Source organism: Brugia malayi, assembly GCF_000002995.4.
Source record: "Brugia malayi strain FR3 genome assembly, contig: Bm_v4_Chr1_scaffold_001, whole genome shotgun sequence".
Taxonomy (NCBI): Eukaryota; Metazoa; Nematoda; class Chromadorea; order Rhabditida; family Onchocercidae; genus Brugia; species Brugia malayi.
This window is the reverse complement of record NW_025062475.1, coordinates 12,581,947-12,605,995: the sequence shown is the minus strand read 5'-3', so window position 1 is coordinate 12,605,995 and position 24,049 is coordinate 12,581,947. Positions and strand designations below refer to the sequence as shown.

Here is a 24,049-nt window from a genome sequence, read left to right as displayed (position 1 = left end):
GTGGTCGTGCTGCAGTTGAATAATCATGAAGGAACTGCTTCATGCTAATGTAGACAACCAGGAACAACAGCTAACTGTAGCACTTCCGAAATAAGCAACGAACCATTTTAGAAACATGCCGACGAAAAGAGCTACAGAAAATTGCACGAGATACGGTTATTCATCTTAGTGTAAGGTTAGACATCACTACTGAACAAAAGCATGTCACTAGTGTCAACTTTATTTAACAAAGAACAATTAAAAGATGTATTACTATCACTAGGCATCTAAATATGATATGCAATAGCGAAAGGTTGACGACTGTCTATTTATTCCCTCTACCTTACAATCATGATCGGCGGATCGGAAAACATCAGTAACAAAGCCTCCATAGCAGTAGGCTAGCAGTAATCAATCCGAATCGAAACCAACCAAATCAGTTGTCATCACATTTCACATCTTAGCTAAAGGCTGCAAAACAACAGTACCTCATTCAATTATGCAAATATATCATCATCATTATTCATTTGTTCCGCAACTGAGCAATATTTCACCAACCAAAATACTGACAAAATCCTGTTACTTGTCATAAACGAGAATGGAAGATTTGTCACAAATGGCTCGGACTTAATTACCGTTCTCTCAAAGTATTAAAAACAGATGACTACATATGGCAACAAAATGCAACAAGTATTTTCCAGAAATTAAATTTTCAAAAGATACTTGAATTTTAATATTCTCAAAAGCTGATATATCCAGACACTAATTAGCACAAATCCTCTGAAATCATTTTAGAACAAAAGAAAAAAAAAAAGAACTAACCAGTATAAACATAGCATCTGGAATTGAAAGCAACGTAATTTCGTCCAGCACTGTTGGATCGAACATCGAACTTCGAATTGTGAGCTTCGGGAACGGTAAACGACCAGCACAAAGAGCCATCACTGATACTTTATACTCATAAATTTCCGATGGTAATAAACGAATATCGATCTGCAAAAGGGAAAAATATTCTCCAAATATGCATACGATAGGTAGGCATAAACACTAGTCTAACAGAAAAAAACAGCATATGAAGGTGTATTATAACGTAGAAAATTCAGAACGAAAATTTTGAAGAGTAGAAAGGAAATACGGTCACGTGAGCCAAATTTCCACTTATTTCACGTATAGCTCATCCTTCTCAACTTCTCTCCTAACCAGTCTAATCATATGCTACTTCTCAGCTAAGAAAAAACGGATGACACAGTCAACCCAACAGAAATATTTGGAATATGTTCGTGAGGTGAGCTGTCACTGAAGCCAGAGAAAAGCGAATGGAATTCCCTTTAGAGACTAGAAAGAACTTAGTAGAGTTTGAGTTAGAGCACATCACATATTCCTCTCTGTAGACTTTCAAAATTTAACTGTCAATTTGACAAAATTCAGCTTCATTATTGCCTCGAATGAAGTACAGAGCTGTGTTTTGTGATAAGCACTGGCTACCTAATGAAATAATGAAATTAACCAGAAAAAAACATCGAAAGCACTGCAATCTATCGTTGCATCATAAGTCTCATACTGTCCTTTCTCTATTGCCCTGACATCACTTGGGTCATTCTAATATCCGTGAATACTTCCATTTACATATGCCAGCATTGTCTCACTATTCTTCATTATCAGTGAATCAGCAATGATAACATCTCTCACTACAATAGTTTTATTTTGCTGACGACTAATATGAAAGAAGAGTTCGAGAAGTATAACAACGTGTCATTTCATTTTCCTATTATGGACAAAAATCTACGCTTCTCGGCAACCCACAATTTAAGTCATGTAATTCCTGTTGACCCACTTTCTGACTGATGTCGTCATGAAAAAGCTTCATCCTTAACTTTTATGAATAGAAGCTAATGCATCTTTGTCAGATTAATCTAGAAATGTAGCAAAAAAAAAGATTCAGTCAGGTGGTATTATGCCAAAAAAAAAAAAAAAAAAAAAAACAAGAAATGAGATAACAATACAATATGACAACAATGCTAACATTTCTTCTTTGCAATCTTTGCTCTTCTTTCTTCACTCTTTCACCTTTGCTTATGTCACCATTATAAACTGTGAAATGATAGTAGTGGTAATGATAACGATGATGATAATGATGATAAGGAATAATGTAATGAAATAGAAGAAGAGACTATGTCCGGTCTAGTCCAATTTATTTTAATTTAGTTATCCTTCAACAACCATCACTCTACTACCTTCAAACATCAATCATTCTTTTGTGAGAACTGCTTACTAATGGAGTTGGCGATGCTGTAATAAAAATTTAAAAATCAAACGAGAAAGAAGGAAAGTTAACTTTTAGCCAAAAGGAATGTTTCCTTTCTGCTTAAGAGAAATCAGGTAAGCTAATATTTTTGACAACTACTTTTGTTTCGAAAAATATTGAAAGGAAGGATGAATGACCGAGTAGAATGCAACTGAACAAGATTAAACATCGTTTGTGGATGATATCTTTTTTTGAAATTATTTCCTTCTTTTCTTTTTTAATTCATGGTTGCCAACATATTTTGAACAGTGAAGACGTTCTTTCATCTCTTTCCTACTGCTTACTGCAACATTTTATTGTTGATTGATCGAAAAAATTAGTCAATTTGAAAGAACATCAATTTGCTCAGTTTTTTAACATATATTTTTATCAAAATCTTTCTGAAATTGATTACTCATATGAGACATTCTTCTTGTCAAAGTAGCAGTTGAACCGATAACTCAAAATTCAGTCCCATTAACGTTTAAGTTAAATGGCGCAGCGAATAAAAAATGACACTAATCGGTTTTAAGATAAGCTTCTAGCGATTATGGACCACAATTTCTTAGCAAAATAATAAACAGATGAATCAGTTAAAGAATAAGAATAAAATGATCACTTTCGGATCAGAACACATATTACTATTCTACCAAATAAAAACAAAAACGAAAAAAAAAAAACCATAAATTTCAGCAAGTTTAATAAGCTATTCTCACATTCACATCAAAAAGATAAAGCATGGAGAATTTAAACTGATAATAAGCTTTTGAAAGCGATGTGTGAAAAATGCAAAACAATATGTCCATCTTCTGGAAGAGAAATTCTCGAAGTCCCGAATTTCAGTAAATTCAAATCAGTACATATTTATTTCACAGACGAATGACTACGATGATACAATAAATTTAGTAAATTTATCTATAAAAGTTTTTTATTTGTTTTAATTAATAAGCCAAACTGTTTTCCGAAAAGGAATTCCTGAGATGGATTCTTCTCAATATGCCAGTGAAACTGAACCTGATACAGTGGCGGCATCAGGAGGGTTAGAATATAAAAATAAATTCTCAATTATCATCTAATCTCACTTTATAAGACACATTACTTCTATCTTTTTAATTCACAGAATTTAGCCAAATTGAAATGAACAACTTTAATTCTTCTGTCTCTGTCTTCTGAATGTTTATATGCATTTTTCAACAGCTATTTCTCAGCAGAAAAATGAAGCAACTAAACATAATTCGTCAACAATTCTTGTGGGAAACGTGTATTTGTAGGTATTTGCGTGAGTATACATATACCATAAGCAAGAGATCAGCCAATAGGAAAAATTGTGATGATTCGAAGTGACAATGAAATAATACGGAAACATGTATAGAGCAAAACAGACTTAACAATTTTGAAATCAATTTAAGGAAACCAAAAAAAAAAAAAAGTGACACCACCAATCCACGCTTTTAAACTTAAAGTATTGAAAGCATAGAGTATCGAAAATAAATCATGAAAAAAATTAACGGTGCACTCCAATTTCTTTCCATGTCCTAGGAAAATATTGCTCTATTTTCGATTTAACTGATAAACATGTATTGCAACCGTTCCTGAGGACAAAACTTAATATGTACAAAATAAAACAAAAGGCCATCTCTATTTTTTAGAAAAACAAATTAATTAAATGAATTGTAAAAACAGATCAAAGTGAGGCCATAAATTGAGAAATTGAAACAAAAACACTGAAAGCAATTTGAATTAAGAATGAAATGGAACTTAGCTTTGAAATGCATGGGCACTAGTGGTCACGAAAATCTCATTGAAATTAACCATTACAGAAAAAATTTTATGTTAAACATAAAGTTATACGAAGAAGGAAAGCAAGAATGGTGGTTAATGGAATAAATTGATAATTCTGCAGTACCGCTGTGCTTTTATAACCAGATATTAATTGTTTCTATCAGCAAATACACTACTTTAGCTAAAACTAGATTTATCAGTTACCGTAATACAATTTGAACCGAATAGATTTATCAACTACCCCATACAATCTGAATTAGTTAGATTATCAAATCACATTGTATAGCTCGAACTATGTCATCATAACATGCTCCAACATCTCAAATCATCAACAAACTTAAAAATAGACACATTAAAAAACCATTTGGAATTTCCGAAATATCAGTGTAGAGAAGACAATCTAACCTTTTTGTTGCCAGCGAACACAAATACATCTGCCAATTCTAACATCATCTGCAGATCGATCACTTTGTCATATAGATTTCGAATTGTAAAAATAACTGGAATTGCTGTTCGTACGATAAGATAAGAAGTTCGAGGATGCGCTTCAACTGATAGTGGAGAATTTTTCACAAGAACAGATCCAATGCTAAGCTGGGACAAAACCCAACCATCCAGTAAAGTATTCCTGTAATATAGCTCGTCTAAATTATATTAGAAATGGTTTGGACCATTTTAAAAAGTACATAATTAACTAATAAACTTCTTTAAATACTCTACAATGATAAATTTAAATAATTTTATTAGATCTAAATTAACCTTCTCCAACGTATATATATTTCACCCAAATCACATCGCTTACTTTCTGCTTTCAGCGAAAATCGTACAGGTGAACAAACAGTTATTACGTCGCTCTCAAGGCAGCAAATTTCATCTAAAACATCTAAATTAGTTTTGCAAGATACCACAACCTAAAGAACATAAGTTTACCACTTACCTTTCAGCAAAATCTTTTCGTCTTCATCAGTTTCCATTCCAGCACCCTAAAATTTAATTAGTAATAATAATAATAATCGAAAACAAGTTTCGCATCCCTTCAACAGTTCACAGAAAAAAGATTTTTTTTTTTTAGAATTTAAAGTTTACATTTGTCAAAGAGTGATGACAGTGATTTTGAAAATTTTCTCTACAGCAATGATCAGGATGTTATAAATGTTATTAAAAATGTTATAAATGATGATCAGTACATATCAAATTTCAAAAGATCTGTTTCTGATTTTGACCTTATCCCACTTTCATCACTTAGATGATCGCATCGTTGATTATAGTTCTGATCTTATGATGTCAATCTCAGTTATAATAAAGAAAATGTGCATGTCGAAATCTGAAGGAAAGTTTTCGACATAACACATCAGATGCTGTTTATATGAAAATTTTCCGATTTCACTACTAATTGTTGCTGAGATATTTAAATAATTAGAAATGTAATTCAAGAGAATAGTTTTAAACACAAATTTAGCTAAATGAAGCGGTGAAAGATTTAAAACCAGACAACATAGAAACATTTATGTTACTGAACGAGCGAACTAATATCATGCTCACACGATTTGCTTCTCAAGAACCAAAATAATTTAATAGATGCTACAAATTCTATGTTTAATTATTACTGTAATGAAACATCTATTAATAACACAATACAACATTAACATACCGCTTTCCATGATATGTTCGAAATAACCATATCTGCCACTGTTGTTATGTTTGTCCGAATAAAGAAATTGGTTTCCGCAAGCGGATTTTCAATCACATCATTCTGCAAGAAGAAAGGTGCACGAAGCTAATCTTTGAGAGAAAAAATAAGAAATGCAAGATGAAAAGACATGTTGTGTTAGCTTCATCGTTATGTCCATAATTATCAAGATAAAAGCAATCATTACATAATCTACCGAGCAGAAAGTTAAATGGGCTGTTTATGCGAATTTGATTCGTTCCATCAGTTAAAGCTATCTTACGAGAATAACCACTAACGTTTATAGTCAGTATTTTGCTCTCGACATCAAATGGAAGTCTTGACCGCAAACATACTAAGAAGCGTTTCTGCACCGTCATATCGTCCAGCGATATAGAGACCTTCAACAACAGAGATTCGCCGTAAAGAACGTTTATTCCGCGAAACAGTAAGACATCTAAAACATACCGTTACCGACATATTTGTCGAGCAGATGGTCTGAGTGCAGTATCTTATATTCAACTGAACCTGCAAAACTACTGTTTCTACACTTTTAACATTTAAACGTAAATTCAGCTGAAACACACGCTTGCTGATATTTGAGACTACCGATGCATGAAGTGTGGATGATTTAAAACTATACAGAATAGAAACATTTACGTTGCCGAAAAGATTATAAAGTGGAGAAATATGAACTTTAATAAAATGAAGTTTTGACCTTAAAAGGTGGAATTTCAGAGTTACTGCATTTTAAAACTTTTGTGCCGTTCGGAACAAACTGATTTTCCTCATCGACAAAAACCACAGAACCAACCATCTCTTCCTTAGTATCCAAGCACCAATCCAATCTGCAATAACATTTTTTAGGAAATTCAACATGTTTAGAAAGAAAAAGAATAATTATACCTAATACTTTCTATCGGACTATTTTCCTCACATATAAATGACAGCGGTATTGTGGCAATTTCACCAAGTAGTGCTTCACTTTGACCAATTCCTTCAAGGCGAAAATGAGCTTCACGAGGTTCGATTCTGACAAAAAACAACTTGAAAACAGTCACGATAAAGACAATATCACAGTATTAAAAACGAATAATAATGAAATTAATAAAGAGGCAAAGATGTAAAGAAATATCAAACTTACTTAAGTATCGTCTGACCGACACATGCGTCTAATATAGAATTCATGTAAGAATTATCATAAGTACCATACGACAACGATTGAGCATCCCAATCCATTGTACCATAAACAGATGAATGTACGGAACCCATTTCCAAGCTTAATCCGCTCATCTTCAAAAAAATAAGTTCTGCTCTCTTTTTTTTTCTCTCTCACACATATATATATTTATTCTGAAAGATAAATTTTACAGGAATAAGTAAGAACAAAAAAAAATAAATACAAACAGAAACACTAAGAAAGATCATTACTATAAGTTGCCTGGCGCTCGTACAACACGACTGAGGTAATGATATCTTGTACATTTTGACCGTTTCTTTCTTTGGATTAATTTCGACATTGTCTTCGGTAAATTCATATAATGGCAACTCTCCTGGTTCCTTACTCCCATCACTGACAGTAATTTTCATTCTTTCGAAAAAGATCGTTTTACTAGAGTACGATGAGAGGGCCACCTAAATGACAGTTTATGATGATTTACAAATATTTATATAATGATAAATAAGTTGAAAGATAACTTCAAGAAATATCACACTTTCGCTCTTTAAAATTATGAAAAAATATCCACTTGCTAGTATTAGCGAATGCTAAAATACGTATTATAAATTCTTATAGTAAATACAGAACCAAAAACGTTAGAGAGAACAGACAAAATTACCATAAGAAGAATTAATGAATTAGCATGAACAGTTTCTGTGGTATTGTTAAGAAAAGCAACACGAGCACGAATAAATGCATCAATACGGGGTGCGCTTATCGAAAAAAATACACGTTCAGCAAATGCCATCTTCCAAAGATTTTGACATGCCTCTATCTTCAAAATTGACGAAAGTATTTTAAAATATCCGAAATGATGTGAATCTATTTATCTATATTCTGGTTCGTAATTTTTATTTAAATTCGTTAAAGAATGCTTATGCATGAAATCCAAGACTTTATGACAGAATCGGTGAGTGGTTATCATCCTTCTCAAAAAACAGGAATATTTCGATATTTTATAAAATGAAAGTGAACTGCAAAACAAGTACTTGCTAAAAAGTTCAAGTTACTCACTTATTCGTCTAAATACACCATATAAGTTAACAATTTAGCGTAATAAATAAAATGCAATAAATAATGAACCTCGGTCGAAGATATATTAGCATTTGGGATAGGTACATGAGGTGGAAAGCCTTGACGAATCAGTTCAATATTTGCTATAATTTGTTCCGTAATGGGAGCAAAAGTCGGAAATGCGCGCAAGTTAAGCATTTGCATACTAAGTGTCATAAATTCCTTCACGTCTGCTACTCGAAATGCACATACAAGGGCACGCAGAAGCAGTATTGTAATTGGCTGCATAAAACCTTCCCGACGACATTCCCAAATTAAATGTGATGCAAACTGAAATTAAAGGAGAACAAGAATTTGGTAAATACAAGAAAGAAACCATCATAAGAACTACCTGTAAAGCTTTGACGTATTGACCTGTTATGAAGTATTCATCTGATAACAAGAACATCATGTAACGCTGCATTCGCAGACATTTGTATTTCTTGAACTGGGACATTGCAGAGGAGAGTAGAGCAATAGATCGATCATGATTTGGAGAACATCGTAACTGAAGTAACATTTAATTTATTCATTTAAACATTAAAGTGCACTGTTTTTAACCATTAAGGCCATGTGTTACAGTTAAAACGTACTAAAACTAATAGAGCTGAAATTATATGTTACAAAAGATATAATAAACTGACCTCAAGTGCGATGACGGCATTTTTTTCAGTTTCCGGATCCGACAGACTGCCATTTTCCGTAGCTGTCCTCCATGGCCTTTGTCCATAAAAAACTGTAGTTGCAAGCAATGGGTCAGGATTAGGATAAACTGACCCAGCTAACTGTGAAGCATTTAAAGCGATAATAGCTTCATTTGCTTGCCGATAGTAATAAGCTGCTGCTTGAAGATACATTCCAGGATGTTGAGTTGATACAGCAACCAAACCACCTATGACGGCTCGTTCAAACAAATTCGCAAATAACGAACACTAAAATAATACTAATGCATGAAATATGCGAGAATTTTTGAAGTGAACCATGAAATCATGAAAATCAACTCAAAGCCAAAAATACAGAATAAGACCTGTTTGCCTTTCCATAATAAATGCTCAATTGATGCTATGGCTGGGGATGGATACGAGCCTGGAGGTAAGCAAAAAAATGTATTATTATGTCGTCGTTGCTGTGCTAATGCCTCTAATGCTGCACTGTGAAAAAATGATAATTGACATATCTGGAATTAATATAAAGATGTATCATTTAGAATGTTCCGTTAACAGATTTTCTGGAAATCTTTTCCACTAAAGCAATCGCTTCCGGTACAATTGCATATTTCATCAAAAACAGTAAAGAATGTAAAGCATAGAAGGATCGTGAAAAAAGTGAAATTCACCTTATAATTGAGGAGTCCGGCCACTGCTCGCAGTTCATATATTTCACTATCGACGATTTCGCACTCGGTACAATGTTGATATGCTAGCTTGTAATGTCTAAAATAAATTTTTAAAAATGAAAAAAAAAAAAACTTTTAGCAATCACAATACCATTTACAATAACATCCTTTGACACATAAAAAGATGAATGCAAAAACACAAAAGTAAATATAGAAAGCAAAAGTCCGGAGTAGATAAAGTGATTAAATACAATCAGATGGTAATTTTTTAATTTGTTTTTAACAAAACAAGTCCAAATGTCTTAGTGTTTCTAACAAAGAAGTCATTTCAATATTTAATAAAGCATTTGAAATGAAAACTATCTGGAGAAACAAAACCAGTATAATGTGAAATGAAAAACCTATCTGGTTGCCTTTTTAATAGATAAATTTTCATAAACTCAAAATCATACATCCCAACCATAGCACACAAATTTTCTGATTCCAGACAATTCAAACAGTTGGAGAACAAATGATATTTTGAACAAAGCAATATACTGAATAAGTATTTTGGAGAAAAAAATTTTGTTCAGGCATTTTATCAAGGCATCTGAAACCAATAGATACGGCAAAAACTTAAGCTATAAAGCGAATAGTGGAGAAAATTTGACAAATAAAATCATTCATTTTATGTTTCTGTTCTAAAAATATGAGCTAACAAAAAAACGTGTAACGACACTAGAGCTATTTGAGATATTTAATTAAAACCATGAATCTTGAAAGTAATTTTTAGGAATAAGTGACTAAAAAAAGTGATGACCTGAGTGCCGTGTGTGTATCTTGTCGTAATTCCGAGATGAATGCCAGTTTAAACTGTTGACGAATGATAAGATTTGAAAAATTATTTGGTATAGATCGCGCACGGATTGATTTCAGACAGTGTTGATAGAATGCTTGCGCTAATTCATGGAATGCGGTTTCAAGCCTAGAAAAAAGAAATGCACCATGTTATTAAACTTATGGTTGAACAAGAAACCGTCTCATAAATTGAAACCATTTTCCACGCTAAAAAAAGAATGTTGAGTCATATTGTCAAATACCTACATTTAGAGAGTAGGGGTAAATATAAAAACTCCAATCTCACACTCTTAGAGCAAATAGGGTCGAAAAAATAGATTAAGGGAACAAGTAAACGAAAGAAAACCTTAAAACCGATGAAAACATTCGTTCGCCAACGGGTAGAATAAACAATTGTTTCGTTGGAAGCTGACATAGCTGACATAGTTTGGCTGTTTTCTCCACAGCTAATGGATTGTCCATTAGCTGAGTTTGTTGTAGTAGCACAATACAAATTCGAGTTGCATGGATTCCGATGCTTGTCCTACAGTGCATTGCAGTTATATCATACCATATAGTCATTTTAAACAAGAAATTAAATCCGCTTTTTTTAAATTAATCATTTTGTTGACAGTGACTCTAATCTTATCACACTCTTTAATGAACAACATATGTCTGAAGTAAAATAATATGAAAAATTCCGCATTCCGAGTGAGAATTTCAAACTAGAATTAAATTTCTGAATTTTCTGAACTAAATCCATGCAATAAAGTCAATATTACCTAAGCGATGAAATCTTCGACTCGCATTCCGTGGCCTTCTCATTCCAAGATGGATGATCCCAATCCAAATCAGCAAACAGTACGATAACGGACGGTAAGTCTCTAACATATTTCTTGAACCAATCCACTTTAATAAATCCTCGCGAAAAATTCGACACCTAAAATGTTCACAATCCCTGTCTACATAATCTTTGAATCTATTCTCATCTTCTGTTTCCTCCAACCCCAATATCATTTTAAATAATACCATCTGTTGATGTGCTTTTGATTCGCAAAATGTCTGGGTGCCATCGAGCATAACAAAATCAATTGGTGGACGATCTTGCTCTCGATTTACTGTGAAAGCTGAGAAGACAGCTGCATGAGACCTATTATTGACGATATCTAATCCTGTCAGGAAGATTAGTTGATTTTGCCGATTGGCAACCAACACTTCCGGTATATCATCACTATCCATCCTTACCACTAAAATACATTAACTGTCGAGTCATCCTTGCAATCAAAGTGTACATCCTAGGGGATAAGAGTCGAACACTCAGCATCAGACGTCACTGAATGCAACCAGCACCACAGCGTGCATAGCAAGAGAATTCCTAAATTCTAACAACCAAATAAATCCTTTAAGTCCACTTAAAACTACCTAATTAAAGTGTTGTAAATGGAATATTGCAGAACGGGTAGGTACGCATAATTATTTGCCATGAATACGAGCAACAAAGATAACATTTAAACTTTATTCCACGGAAAAGTTAACATTACAAAAGAATAAAAGAAACGTTACAAAACAAGAAAAAAACCGATCATAATTAAATGTTACAAAAGAATGCGAAGAAAAGCATATCGCGATTGTATTTCTCCATTTTTTCTGCACGTCAATTTAGCTGAAATAATTTTCCTTGTTTGTAAAACAAATTTTAAAAATGTATTCATTATTAAAAAAAAATAAAAGTTAACAAAAGCATGGAGACAGAGAGTGTACTCCTTTCGACTCATACCTTTCTGAATCCAATATCGGAAGCATACTCTCTAAAACATCGTCGACACATATTAAGTCCGTATTTCCTAATCAACCCATGATGATTTGAACAAACTCGGCTGAAAATATAATCATATGCAAAGATATCTACGAATAAAGGTGTAAGATACTTTTTGCATGAAAAGACTCAAAACAGATCGAATGTGGCATTGAAACTTAGTGTTTACTGACCATGAACGAGAACCTGGGCCATATTTGCGCGGATGTGAAAACCATAAATTCTGATGACCCATCTTTATTTAGTTGTTATATATGAATTCAATTTCTGATGCAACAAGCAGTCTCTGAAACCATGGAAGAAAATTCACTATCGAAGTAAGTATACCGATATTGCAAAAAGACATCATTCTCTCTAATTCTCTTTTTACAAACACAAGTTTTACATAGCAAAAGCACCCAGCTAAGCCACACACACTCACATCCAACTATGATAACATATATCACTGTCACTATCGCAATCGCAAACATTCATGAATGAACATTTGCAGTAAAGGCTAACATTAACATACAACGCTGAAATTCTCACTTGTAAAAACACCTGACAAACACAGTTGACTTAACCAGTGAAAAGTAACTTAACACATAATTTAGTTCATCTCTACCGCCCTAAAAATAATTGCAGAAGAATCCCAGATGCCTAGCGATATGTTCGGGGGATATCAGAACACAAGATCAATTGCACAAAACATGAAACACATTATCGACACGGGGTCAAACATCACCAATGAAATGAGCACTTGAAAAAGCACAGCCTCCCAGACAAAATGACACTCCCACGTAGAGGACAACCCACCCACACAAACAGTACACGAGCAACACAACCCATCCCTGACCTATTTCATCATGTGACGGCCAGGAAGTCAAATTAACGGCGCGTCATGCAATTCAAATCCCTGGCTGATCAAATTTAGCGTGAAATCTCGACTTGCTTTCTCGCTGCTGTCACCTTGGAGGGTTACAGCGTCGTTCTGGTATTCGGGTATCCCAGTGAGTTCCCATCAGAGACTCAGCGTAGAGTCACCACTCTGCATGCAACGGGTAGGTGCTATTCGAACCATGCATCCCCCTTCCCCCTCCCCCATCACAGATATTCTTCACATATGTATGACTCGTCCGTGCGACCAGTTAACTGCTTATTTGTTTCATGCTGGTTATCTTTTCGTTTATAATCTCGATTTGTTGATGAATACATCATTCGTATATACATTTACTTATTTGTTTACTTATCTCTCCTACAACGTCACGTAGTCCACGTTGCTTTTAGCAGAACAGAAACAATCACATTGGTGGAAGACTAAGCAAAATTATGTTTGTGCGTTGGTACAGCTCTTCATCATTTCATGAAGAGCTGTACCAACGCATTACATAGATAACTTTATGAGACCTAAACTTTCAGTAAAGCATTTCATCAACTTAACATCATACTATCAGAAAGTTAAATCGACAAACAAAAACATTTAACCTTCTCAGCCCTACACAATAGAAACTGATTTACATTTGGAACAAAAACTGCTTAGGTCTGCAATGGTATCACTTGCCATGAATCTGCCAATCTTAAAAAAACACATATTTCCCATTTCTGTGATCATTAAAAAAAAAATCAAATCGAAGACGCGCTAACGAGGATCATTTACGTAGTAGTTACCTGCATCAAAGCATGCTACTACATGCTATTAAAATAATGGAAATCCATATAATTGTTAAATTCTATAATATGTAAAAATTAGTAATAAAGCAAAGTATTGTCCAATAAACAATCGACATAACATTACATCACTGTTCCCTTCCTGCTAATAATTTCTAGAAATTTTGTCGATAAAGTTGCTTCTTCCATTTGCTAAATGCGTTGTATGATGTAAGCCATTTATCTTCCTAACACTTTGTACGTAGATAGATGTTCCTTACTATTACCTCTTCATAAGTTTTCGAAATCCTTTAGCTTTGTCGTCTGAAGTGTCAAGGCTTGGAGCGTTTGCGAATTTGCAGATATTATCTGAAAAAGATTGCCTCTCTTAGCGGGAGAAAATATTGTTTACGATCAACTTACTGCCAACTTAATTGATTTGAATTAACATACCTTAGCGACAACATAATCGCCAGGTTTTAGTTCCACCAATCCCGAACCATCATTGTAATACTTATTGATAATAACACTAACTCCGCCATCAGTTCGACCTCGCAGATGCTCAGAAGAACGCTTACTTGTCTAGAAATGCTCAAAAATTTGGTGCAATATTCATAATTATTTTTTAGGAGAAATTTATTTAAATGGAAAAGCAGGTTGCATAGGGGGAAAACGGTAATTAATTGTCCTGAAGAACTAGTGGTCCTCTAAGACCAAAGGAAGGAAATAAAGCAAAAAATCCTGAAATCCGAAAAAAAAGAGCGTAGTAGTAGTAATAATAATTGTAGTAGTAATAATAATAGTAATAATAATTGTAGCAATCATCGAAAGCCAATGAACCAAGGGAATATTAATATATGCATAAATTACTGCATTTGGTGGATCGAGCAAATAAGACATTTAACCAAAATAATAATCCAAGCCATCAAATACTCTTTTCCAGGTTATACTCTTATATATTCTTACCAAAGGATACTCTTACCAATAATACTAAAAGTGCTGTGTGATGAATCATAAATAAAATCGGGACCAACCTATTCTATGGATTTTTAATGAGCATTATAAACAATAATAGAAATAAACATACTTCCTCTAAAAGCACCAATTGTTTGGTTCCAAGGAGAGACTCATTATGTTTTAATGCTGTTTCTCTGAAAGCGCCCGCCAGTTCCTGATGGCGTCTGTTCTTCACTTCCTTCGGTACATCATCTCTCAGATGTCGATATGCTTTGGTTTTCTGTAATTTTACTATAGTTACCCATTTTCTGTGGTTGTGATTGATCAGAAGCGATTCATAAAAAAAAAAAAACTAAGCTCGCTTACCTCCCTTTGACTATACGGAAAAACGTAGCAAAAAGAATAAACAACATGTTTGATCAAGTCCAGAGATTCTCGATGGCAATCCTCGGTCTCGCCACAGAAACCAGCTATGAAATCACTCGTGAGCGATACATCTAAATATTAGAATCAAATGATGTGTGAGAGATTTTTAATTAAAAAAAAAAAAAAGCTTTCAATTAAATGTCATTACTTGGTAAGACGGTTTTAATGCGATGGACTAATTCTAAATAACTTTCTCTACTATAGCCACGATCCATTGCATCCAATACAATATTGCTACCACTTTGCGCTGGCAAATGGATTTGTTTACATATGTTTGAGCGTTCTTTTATCAGTTGTATCACCTATAAAATTCCAATTAAATGTGAGCCGACTATTAGGTTTAAAAATGTTCAAGGAAAATAAAATCACCCCTATCTTACTCCTATTTTCACTAAATATTATTAACTTATCAAAGAATTTAATATAAATATGTAACATATATAAAAAGATCATAAACGGAAATACCTCCAAAGGAAAATCTTTAGGATGTGGTGAAGTAAAACGTATCCTCATTTCTGAATCAATTTGTGATACTTTATCCAGTAGTGTGAGGAAATTATATCCACCTCTCTTCGGTTTATATTTGGTGCGAAATCCAGGAGCAACACCAGGTTCTGCCAAATTTGCAGAAAGAAATGATATTTCTGATAGGTCTCGATAACTGTTGACATTCTGTCCAAGCAACGTCACCTGCTTCACACCCTACAAAATTCGAACGACATTATATAGCACAATTTTCGGCATAGTTAACTGAAAAAGTCATGGAATCCCGGAAATATATATTGAATGATTCGAAAATATAGAAATATTACCTCATCAGATAATCTCCTAATTTCATCAAGTATAGAATTCATTGGACGACTCCTCTCTCTTCCCCTTGTATATGGTACAATACAGTACGTACACATGTTATCACAACCACGCATAATCGATCTATAATAAAATAACTGCCAAGAATGCATATAACTAAACAGTATTTGCGTATTATTTGAAAAACACAGAAAGTGTTATTACATTAAGTCTTTCACGTACTTCACGTCTTACACATACCTATGTTAAGTGTGATAGATTAAAAAGAAAATATATGAAATCAAATATATATATAAAACCAGAACGAACACATAAGCTGTTTTGGAAAATTTGTCCTTTCGAACCGGGACAACATCAGCATACGTTTCCTCTACCGATAGTTGCACATTTATTGCCATACTTCCGCATCGAGCAATTGCCAACAGCCGTGGCAAATCTCGATATGAATCTGGTCCAGCTACCACATCAACATTTTCAGTGCATGTCAATAAATTATGCCTTACACGTTCCGCCATACAACCTTCAAAGTGATAAGTATTATTTCGCTTACATGGATAACAGCGATTATGGTCCAATGACATACCTAAAGGATAATTGAAATAGTAAGAAAAAAATTACAGTGTTTTGACATGGCTGTTAGAACAGAAAGGACAAAAATTAAAATAAATGTCAAACATTTTTGTATGACATCGTTCTCGATTTGTTTTAATTAACATTAATCTGTTTGAATATTCGCGGATTATAAGAGTAAAATAAAAATATGTTAACTAATATTACTACAGTATTATATGACACAAAATCCGTATCACTTCTCGTGAGGACACTTTAACATAAACAGATAACAAATGACAGGAATGAAGGCTATTTCAGTAATATCTAAAAGTCACCAGAAGTACTGAGTTGTCAAGCACTGTACGCTCCGTAAAAGTAATGAATAATTGTATACTTGTACAGACTATGCAATGAATACAATATTAATACTCCAAAATAAAACAATTATATAAGAAAATGTTTACTAGTCTCAACATAAAGCATACCTAAAACTCCAACAACACCTTTTTTGCGGCGTATTTTTCTCAGTACCTTTAGTTCATCCCATACTTTGTTTTCAGCACCTTCACGTATTGAACATGTCATCAATAATATGATATCAGCCTAAATAGGAATAACGTACATCAGTAATCTCGCGAAGTAAACATTAAAAGTTACACTTACTTCTTTAACGTCATCTGTTTCCACATAACCTGATGATAGCAACAATGAGCGTACCAATTCCACATCATTTACATTCATTTGGCAACCATATGTTATGAATTTTACTGAAATATCATAATAAATTATACAAACAAAGTAAATTAATAGACTAATGATTAAATAAATTAATTGAATGAATAAATAAACAGATAAACAAAATCAATATACAAAACATCATATCATAAATTTGAACATAACTTTCAACCCATCTCCATAAGAAGCCATCGCACTCAACGACTGATCCATCTCTTCTGCTCTCGGCATCACTTTACTCAAGTGTTCACTACTTGCCTTACTGACAAAGTAGTCCAATCCAGGGCCATCTACAAATAATGATTGCTGATACAGCTACCAAATCTTCAGTATCTTACATTTTTTGAAACAGTTCAGGGAAACTTGCCGATATTGAATTTCAGGGGCCTTTTCTGAGCAAGCGATGCAGACTGCTTGAGTTGAGAATAAGCAACCAGCGAAGAATGTAGCTGCCGTATTTGCTTGCTGCTAGTTTTCATATAGAATTTGCAAAGAAGAATGTATTGGCTATTCATAGAGAATACCGTTATGTGACCATAAGACTGCAAACTGCACAACTCTTCAGATTTCCTGTTATTTACTTTAAACGAAAGCTTGCCGTATCTATATAGACCAACTAGTAAGCATATCAATAAAAAAGAGTACGATCGTATGTAGCTATTAAGATTTTACAAATAAAGTTTGGAATACGTTTTGATGCATATAAAACTGCTCTCTGGCCATACAAAATTATATTTGAAAAGATTTTATTACACTTTCTCAAAACAAACAAATATAAGGTACTGATTATGAAACACTTTTTGCTTCCACTTTTCTCCTTGCTATTTCGGCATCCTGAAAATAGCAGTAATAAAAAGAATTACGAATAGAAAGAGGAACCTTGATAGAGTATTTCTGAGTGGAGAGTAATTCAACAATAACAGAATGGATGCATGACACAATAAAACGTAAGTGATTTTTATAATTTTAGTAGTTTGTAGACAGTTTATAAAAATACTTAGACAATCGAAATTAGGTAACCAAAACTTTATACCGTCCCAAATTCGTAGTACTCTGGAACTAGCTGATACAACCATTCTGGTTCAATTACACTGATGTCACGTATCGAGTCTTGTAGCACTTCCGTGAATATCACCCTTAATTTGAACTCGAATAACTGCTATACTGTCAGTAATTACAACTGATTTACATTCTTTATGAACAGTTCGTAATTTTTTGCAAACCATTTTGGGAATTCTCTTTTGTACATAATCGCCGATCCTTTGTAAATTTTGAAATGGTGTTCATTCCTGATAGTAACATAATCGCCAGAATAATGATAATACGCAGCTTGTGAGAAGAATCCTTTAACCAGACAATGAAGGACTGAGTTTAGCTCACCTAAAATAATCACTTCAAAATATCACTCAGTCACTCTAAAAAATCCACCTATAAGCAAAAAAAAAGTTATTTAATTCTCAGTATCACGTTGAAAATATAGGACAGAAATACGATAAATACCATTTTCTTTGCATGATTTGATTGGAATATTATGATGCCTCAAAAGACCCAGCAACTGATTACGAATTGCTTCTGCACGACAAAGGCCACGGTAATTCAGAAAATGATTGATGCACCATTGTTTTGACTTCCCATTCTTAAAATAGAGAATACTAATGAAGCTAACTTTAGACTCTTGTACTGAAAAGCACTGAGAAACAAATCTTAAAAAACAAACACAAATCATCACCAATTAAAAATTTGAATTCATGACATCTCTGAAAAATCACTCTTAAGATAATGCAACTATGAAATATACCAGCATGAAATTTGTGAAAACGTTCAAAAGAGTGAAATGATCGCCTTCTTCAACCGAGAAATTTCTTTTCATTAATTCCTGAAACAAAGCAAAAGTATGACGACTCTACTAAAATATTTTAAAAACATGTGGCAAAACTGAAGAGATTTACAGCTTCATGACGATTTCTTGATGGTATGATAAAAACATCCTGTATTTGAAGCATTGCGATAATCGTTGCAATCTCTTCACTGCAACCAAGTTCACCTACAAATACAACATTAAACACCACAATTATACTTAACGAAAATAATTCAACATTGAAACATTAAATGAAATTGCTATAAGTCGACATTATATTGTACAAATTTGTAATCATCATGAAAAGTACTAGCAATATCAAGAAGAGGATCTTTTATACCAATAACTTATATACGAATAATTGTCAAAAGCTGGAGGTATTTTATGATAATAGGAATTAAAAGTGAAAGTTAAAATTACTTTTGTAGTATTAAACAAAACGATTCTTCTCGATCTGAACTTACCCGAACATAAAAGAGTTTTGGAATGTTGAGGCGGCAAAGGAAAATCTATCATTTGAATGCCTAATGGATTAGTTAATAAACCGTCCTTTGAAAGGGCTCCAAGATAATACAACAACTGAAGACCTTCAATCATTGCAAAGGAAGGTGGCCGCTGAAAATTCCTGCATTAGAAACAAATCTATATGAATTGAAAGCATTAAAATAAGCTACTATTAAAAAGAAAATAAACTTACCGACAAATAATTGAAGCGTAACACATTATGTATTCCTAAAGCTTTCAACAATAGAATGACAGATGCAAGGCTTAGTCGCTGCATTTCGGGTATCGTATTCGGCAGAAGCTTGTCATATTCTTCTTCTGAAAGTCAATTATGTAAAAACTAAGAATAGCTTTAGATGCTAGATGCCTAAATTGCACTTATAGGTGAAATATATTTCATCATACGTGGATAAAGACGATAACATTTTCCGGGTCGAATTCGTCCAGCTCTGCCTGTGCGTTGTTGTGCTGATGCTTGAGAAACAGGCAATTTCATCAAGCTTTCAAAATAGTTTTCAGGATTCATCACTCGAAGTTTCACAAAACCACAATCAATCACTAAAAATAAATGATGCAAGATCTTTATCTGAACCAAGACAACGCTCTTATAATAAAATAAAGTAGAAACTAGAGGTTTACTGTATGTAACTTATATCTTCATTTACAATTCTACTTTAACAGTTGCCAATCGAAGTTGACTCCAAACATGTTAGAAAGACAAGAAGCAAGACTTTTCATTAAACTAGATCTCTGAACTGACCATATGTTATCCCAGGTATGGTTAGAGACGTTTCGGCAATATTTGTAGCAATCACGACTTTCCGTGTGCCGTAAGGAGTTGAGTCAAAAGCTTTCAACTGAAAGAAAGTGATGCAAGATCTTTATCTGAACCAAGACAACCTCTTATAATAAAATAAAGTACAAACTATAGGTTTACTGCATGTAACTTATATCTTAATTTACAATTCTACTTCAACAATTGCCAATCGAAGTTGACTGCAAAAAGAAAAGCTTATCAAAATACACAATAACCATCAATTCTGTCAAAAAAAAAAAAAAAAAAAAGATGATACAAAGTGGTAGAAAAGCAAAATTATATTAAATTGCTATCTAGTTGAAAGTATATGTAATCTATCTAGTACATACAATCAAAAAGCGCTAGAAAGCATTTCATAATATTCATACACCATCAGTTACGCTCAGTATATATGCAAACTGAAAAACAAAAAAAGAAAAAACTCGTTGAAACATGAATACAATACCTGCTGGAATCCTGGTAATGAGCCATACATTGGTACGATCCAAAGTTTATCCACTTCCTTCTTCCTTAGATCTCTGACCGCTTCAAGTAGCTGTTTATTAACTGATTCTACCTAAAAAAACTTATTTTTTAGACTATATTTCTTGTAAATTACTAAAGCATTTGAAACACATTTGCAAAACAACTTAACATGCCTCATCTTGGCCTGTAAGAAACACCAATATATCGCCAGGTTGTTCATTTTTATGGATATCGAGAACAGTTTCTACCGTTTTTTGAATATAATCCGGCACGGGACTAAAAACATCATTCAGAAAAAATTTTTTTCACATTCAACATATTTTCATATTAGATAAAAAAGTAGCCAAAATTAAAAAAAAAAAAAAAAAAAAAAAAACATTTTTTAAACAATTCTAGCGCCTGAAGTTTTACTTTTTTGTATAATAGACAGTGACAGGATGGATGTGACCTTCGACAGAGATAATACTCGTTATATCTTTGCTTTTGTCGCTTGTATCATTTAACTCAAAAAAATCACGGAAAAGCTGCAATTATTGAAATTTATTACAAGATTCATGGGAGATACAAAATAATCTGTTAATCTTTCCGTCCCTAGCACATAATTAACAGTAGAAAAAAAAGAAAAAAAAAAAAACAAATAACTAACAGTAGCATCAAGAGTTGCAGATGAAACAATGATTCGCAGATCCTGACGTACCATTATTACTTTTCGCAGCAAACCCAATATAATGTCGGTGTTTATAGAACGTTCGTGCGCTTCATCCACCATTAGTATACTGCAACAAATCAGCGGTTACAATTTTCATATACTGAAAATGTAAGGTTACAGGAAAATATAATACCTGTATTGTGTTAATAAAGGGTCGGACATAAATTCACGAAGAAGGATACCATCTGTCATAAACTGAAATGACATAATATCAAACCACAATAATCATATGCAAATAAACGCACAGCTAACTGGAGAAATTTATATGACAAAACTCAGTTGTCTTTATTGCAAAATAAATACTATTTATTTTCAGTACATAATATTTTAGTACTTATTTAATTAGATTCACTTCCTTAAGTAAGCAATAGAAACACCCATCTATGAATTGAACACCAATGCCTCAAATAATATTATTCTTATACTGTGCCATAACGTAATGCAATATGAAAGGAAAGCTTGCTTTTATCTTAGTTTTCGAATCGGTCATATCGTCAAAGCGAACTACATAACCAACATCCTCACCAAGTTTACATGATTTCTCTTCAGCAACGCGATTAGCCAACTAAAAAAGATTGTTGCCTAACATCAGGTTCGGTAATATCTTAACGATATTTCAAAAATGGAAATATGAAGAAATGACTACAATTACATCAAATTTTATAAGAATCGAAAATTCTATGAGAAAAAAGAAACAAACCGTCACTGCTGCTATTCTTCTTGGTTGTGTTACACCTATTTTTCGCCCATCTGAAGCCCAACCGGCTTCCATCAAGTACTAAAAAAATGTCCGTACAATGTAGTACTTTCGTCTTTTTACCTAATAACCGCAAACAGTGATATACACAGGTAAATATTTAATGTAATTCAAATCTTTCCGGCTTTTGATGCTGCTTCTCGTAATGCATGCGCACATTAATGCATTTGATAGAATCTAAATTCAGTATATCTGATGATAGATACCATCAGATATACTGGAACTCATCACATATATGAAAACTCTATATTATAATCCGAGTCCAAATTGCATTTCGATAACCGAAGCTTAGATGGAATTATAATGCTCCTTTTTATTTTCACTTATAAAGCTTTTCTACCGAGCAAATAACGAAATTTCTGTCCTCAGATAGAACTCGTGTAATAAAAACAATGGACTTGAACACCACCAAACACTCACCTCAAAAAAAAAGCATCAAGATAATCTAAGAGTAAAATAAGTGAAAAGGAAGCAAATTTTAAAAAGGCAATATTATCACCTGAGGTACTTGAGTAGTTTTGCCACATCCAGTTTCTCCAATGATGATAAGTATACGATATTTTTCTAGCAGATATATAATATGATTGCGATACTATAACAAACGATGTAAATGAAAAAATATAACAATAAAATCAACAGATAAGCTTCATCAATATGAACAGCTTGTTGGTTGTACTGATAATCTTACATATAGCTCTATTGAAAACTTCATAACATAACAAGCGGAGCTTTACTTCTTTCATTATATCTGCTGAAGATAGTTGCTTTAAACTTAAGCACAATTTATAATGAGTCTAATGATTCCAGGCTTGGAAACATTATATCATCAGTAAATCACTAAATGCTTACCTATATTCAAATTGCACTATTCTTAAAAATTTCATTTCTCATACTTTAAAAATAGGAAGTCGCGCACGTTGCTGTTGAATAGAGAGTGCTAAGAATGGATTATTTACGACTACATTTGTTCTTTCTTCGGTTAAACGGTCCTCCAGAATAAGTGGACCATTATGGTTATCAAAAACATCACCGTCACCTGAAAAAAATATTCGCATACGTATGCATTTGTTTTGATAGCTTCCCTATATATATGTTATGTGGAGGTGTAACAGAAAAAATATGCACAGAAATTTTAAAGAAATAATAATATGCGCAAATTTCAATGAAAATGTCACAAAATATGACGAAAGACAATTTGAGAAATCTCACCAATAAGGTATTTCAGCTTAACACCTCCATATAACAACAGTTAATATAACCAACATACGACTAATTTGTGTTGCAATTTTAATATCGTAATAGCAGGTAATCAAACTAAGGTTCAATAGTTCAAAAACAATTATCCAGCTGAACAATACGCTGCAAAATCTCAGTCTAAAACACTACTTAGGCTGTGCGGATGATGCAACGAACTATAAAGGAAAACAAATCCAGTCTTGTTGCACAGCACAGCGAGTATATTCAAATAAAAGCTTGCTCGAAACCAACAACACACTTACTCGGTTTCAAGAAGACCGGTCTACCTCTCCGAAACCCTGAAGTAGAATTCTCCTTCGACCACTTCCGCATAATCACTCCATCATTCACTCAGTTCCACTTATAACTCCACCTGCAACATCCTCACCCAGTCTTGACAATTACTTGTACTCATATTGCTTCGCTTAAGGCTTAAGAAACCAAGGAACGTTAATCTCCGTAATCCCTTAAACACATACATTTCTACTCCAAAAATTTCGACCGTAGCCAATAATTTATTTTACTATACCACCAACATCATACATTCATTCCAAACATTTTAATTTATCAGTGCCTACCAAAATCGCACTCAACTTTCTAATTCAAGAAATTAAACAATTTGTACTTACACAAATTTGAATGA

General features: G+C 33.2%; 4 protein-coding genes across 4 annotated transcripts; all 4 read right to left on the bottom strand.

Annotated features, from left to right (window-relative positions):
* Positions 1-432: 432 nt before the first annotated feature.
* Positions 433-11,377, bottom strand: Bma-trpp-11 (flj12716l protein, putative; the record flags this gene model as incomplete). The annotated part of the gene is made up of 22 exons (XM_043077670.1): positions 433-450; positions 802-972; positions 4,451-4,673; positions 4,805-4,919; positions 4,983-5,028; positions 5,697-5,798; positions 6,014-6,115; positions 6,183-6,242; positions 6,433-6,562; positions 6,621-6,746; positions 6,859-7,007; positions 7,146-7,349; positions 7,553-7,708; positions 8,017-8,277; positions 8,339-8,494; positions 8,631-8,918; positions 9,014-9,163; positions 9,323-9,419; positions 10,122-10,286; positions 10,506-10,682; positions 10,921-11,078; positions 11,168-11,377. The coding sequence occupies 22 exons, from the start codon at positions 11,375-11,377 to the stop codon at positions 433-435; spliced, it is 3,264 nt and encodes a 1,087-aa protein (XP_042933604.1).
* Positions 11,378-11,792: 415 nt separating this feature from the next.
* Bma-rps-29 (40S ribosomal protein S29, putative) lies at positions 11,793-12,189 on the bottom strand (the record flags this gene model as incomplete). Its single annotated transcript, XM_001902777.2, has 3 exons — positions 11,793-11,801; positions 11,916-12,015; positions 12,128-12,189. 3 exons carry the CDS (start codon positions 12,187-12,189, stop codon positions 11,793-11,795), a joined length of 171 nt encoding a protein of 56 aa, XP_001902812.1.
* A 1,682-nt stretch (positions 12,190-13,871) lies between these two features.
* Positions 13,872-17,575, bottom strand: Bm3565 (CDK5RAP1-like protein, putative; the record flags this gene model as incomplete). Its single annotated transcript, XM_043077669.1, has 12 exons — positions 13,872-13,949; positions 14,034-14,162; positions 14,668-14,817; positions 14,904-15,034; positions 15,112-15,265; positions 15,429-15,665; positions 15,776-15,896; positions 16,083-16,293; positions 16,811-16,928; positions 16,989-17,094; positions 17,227-17,350; positions 17,428-17,575. 12 exons carry the CDS (start codon positions 17,573-17,575, stop codon positions 13,872-13,874), a joined length of 1,707 nt encoding a protein of 568 aa, XP_042933603.1.
* Positions 17,576-17,846: 271 nt separating this feature from the next.
* Positions 17,847-23,739, bottom strand: Bma-ddx-35 (putative ATP-dependent helicase DHX35, putative; the record flags this gene model as incomplete). Its single annotated transcript, XM_043077668.1, has 20 exons — positions 17,847-17,894; positions 18,094-18,196; positions 18,284-18,440; positions 18,561-18,696; positions 18,859-18,936; positions 19,010-19,104; positions 19,383-19,533; positions 19,616-19,740; positions 19,828-19,980; positions 20,183-20,279; positions 20,685-20,795; positions 20,878-20,980; positions 21,116-21,228; positions 21,351-21,480; positions 21,547-21,608; positions 21,877-21,978; positions 22,114-22,191; positions 22,670-22,762; positions 23,064-23,206; positions 23,670-23,739. The coding sequence occupies 20 exons, from the start codon at positions 23,737-23,739 to the stop codon at positions 17,847-17,849; spliced, it is 2,148 nt and encodes a 715-aa protein (XP_042933602.1).
* Between the last annotated feature and the right edge of the window lie 310 nt (positions 23,740-24,049).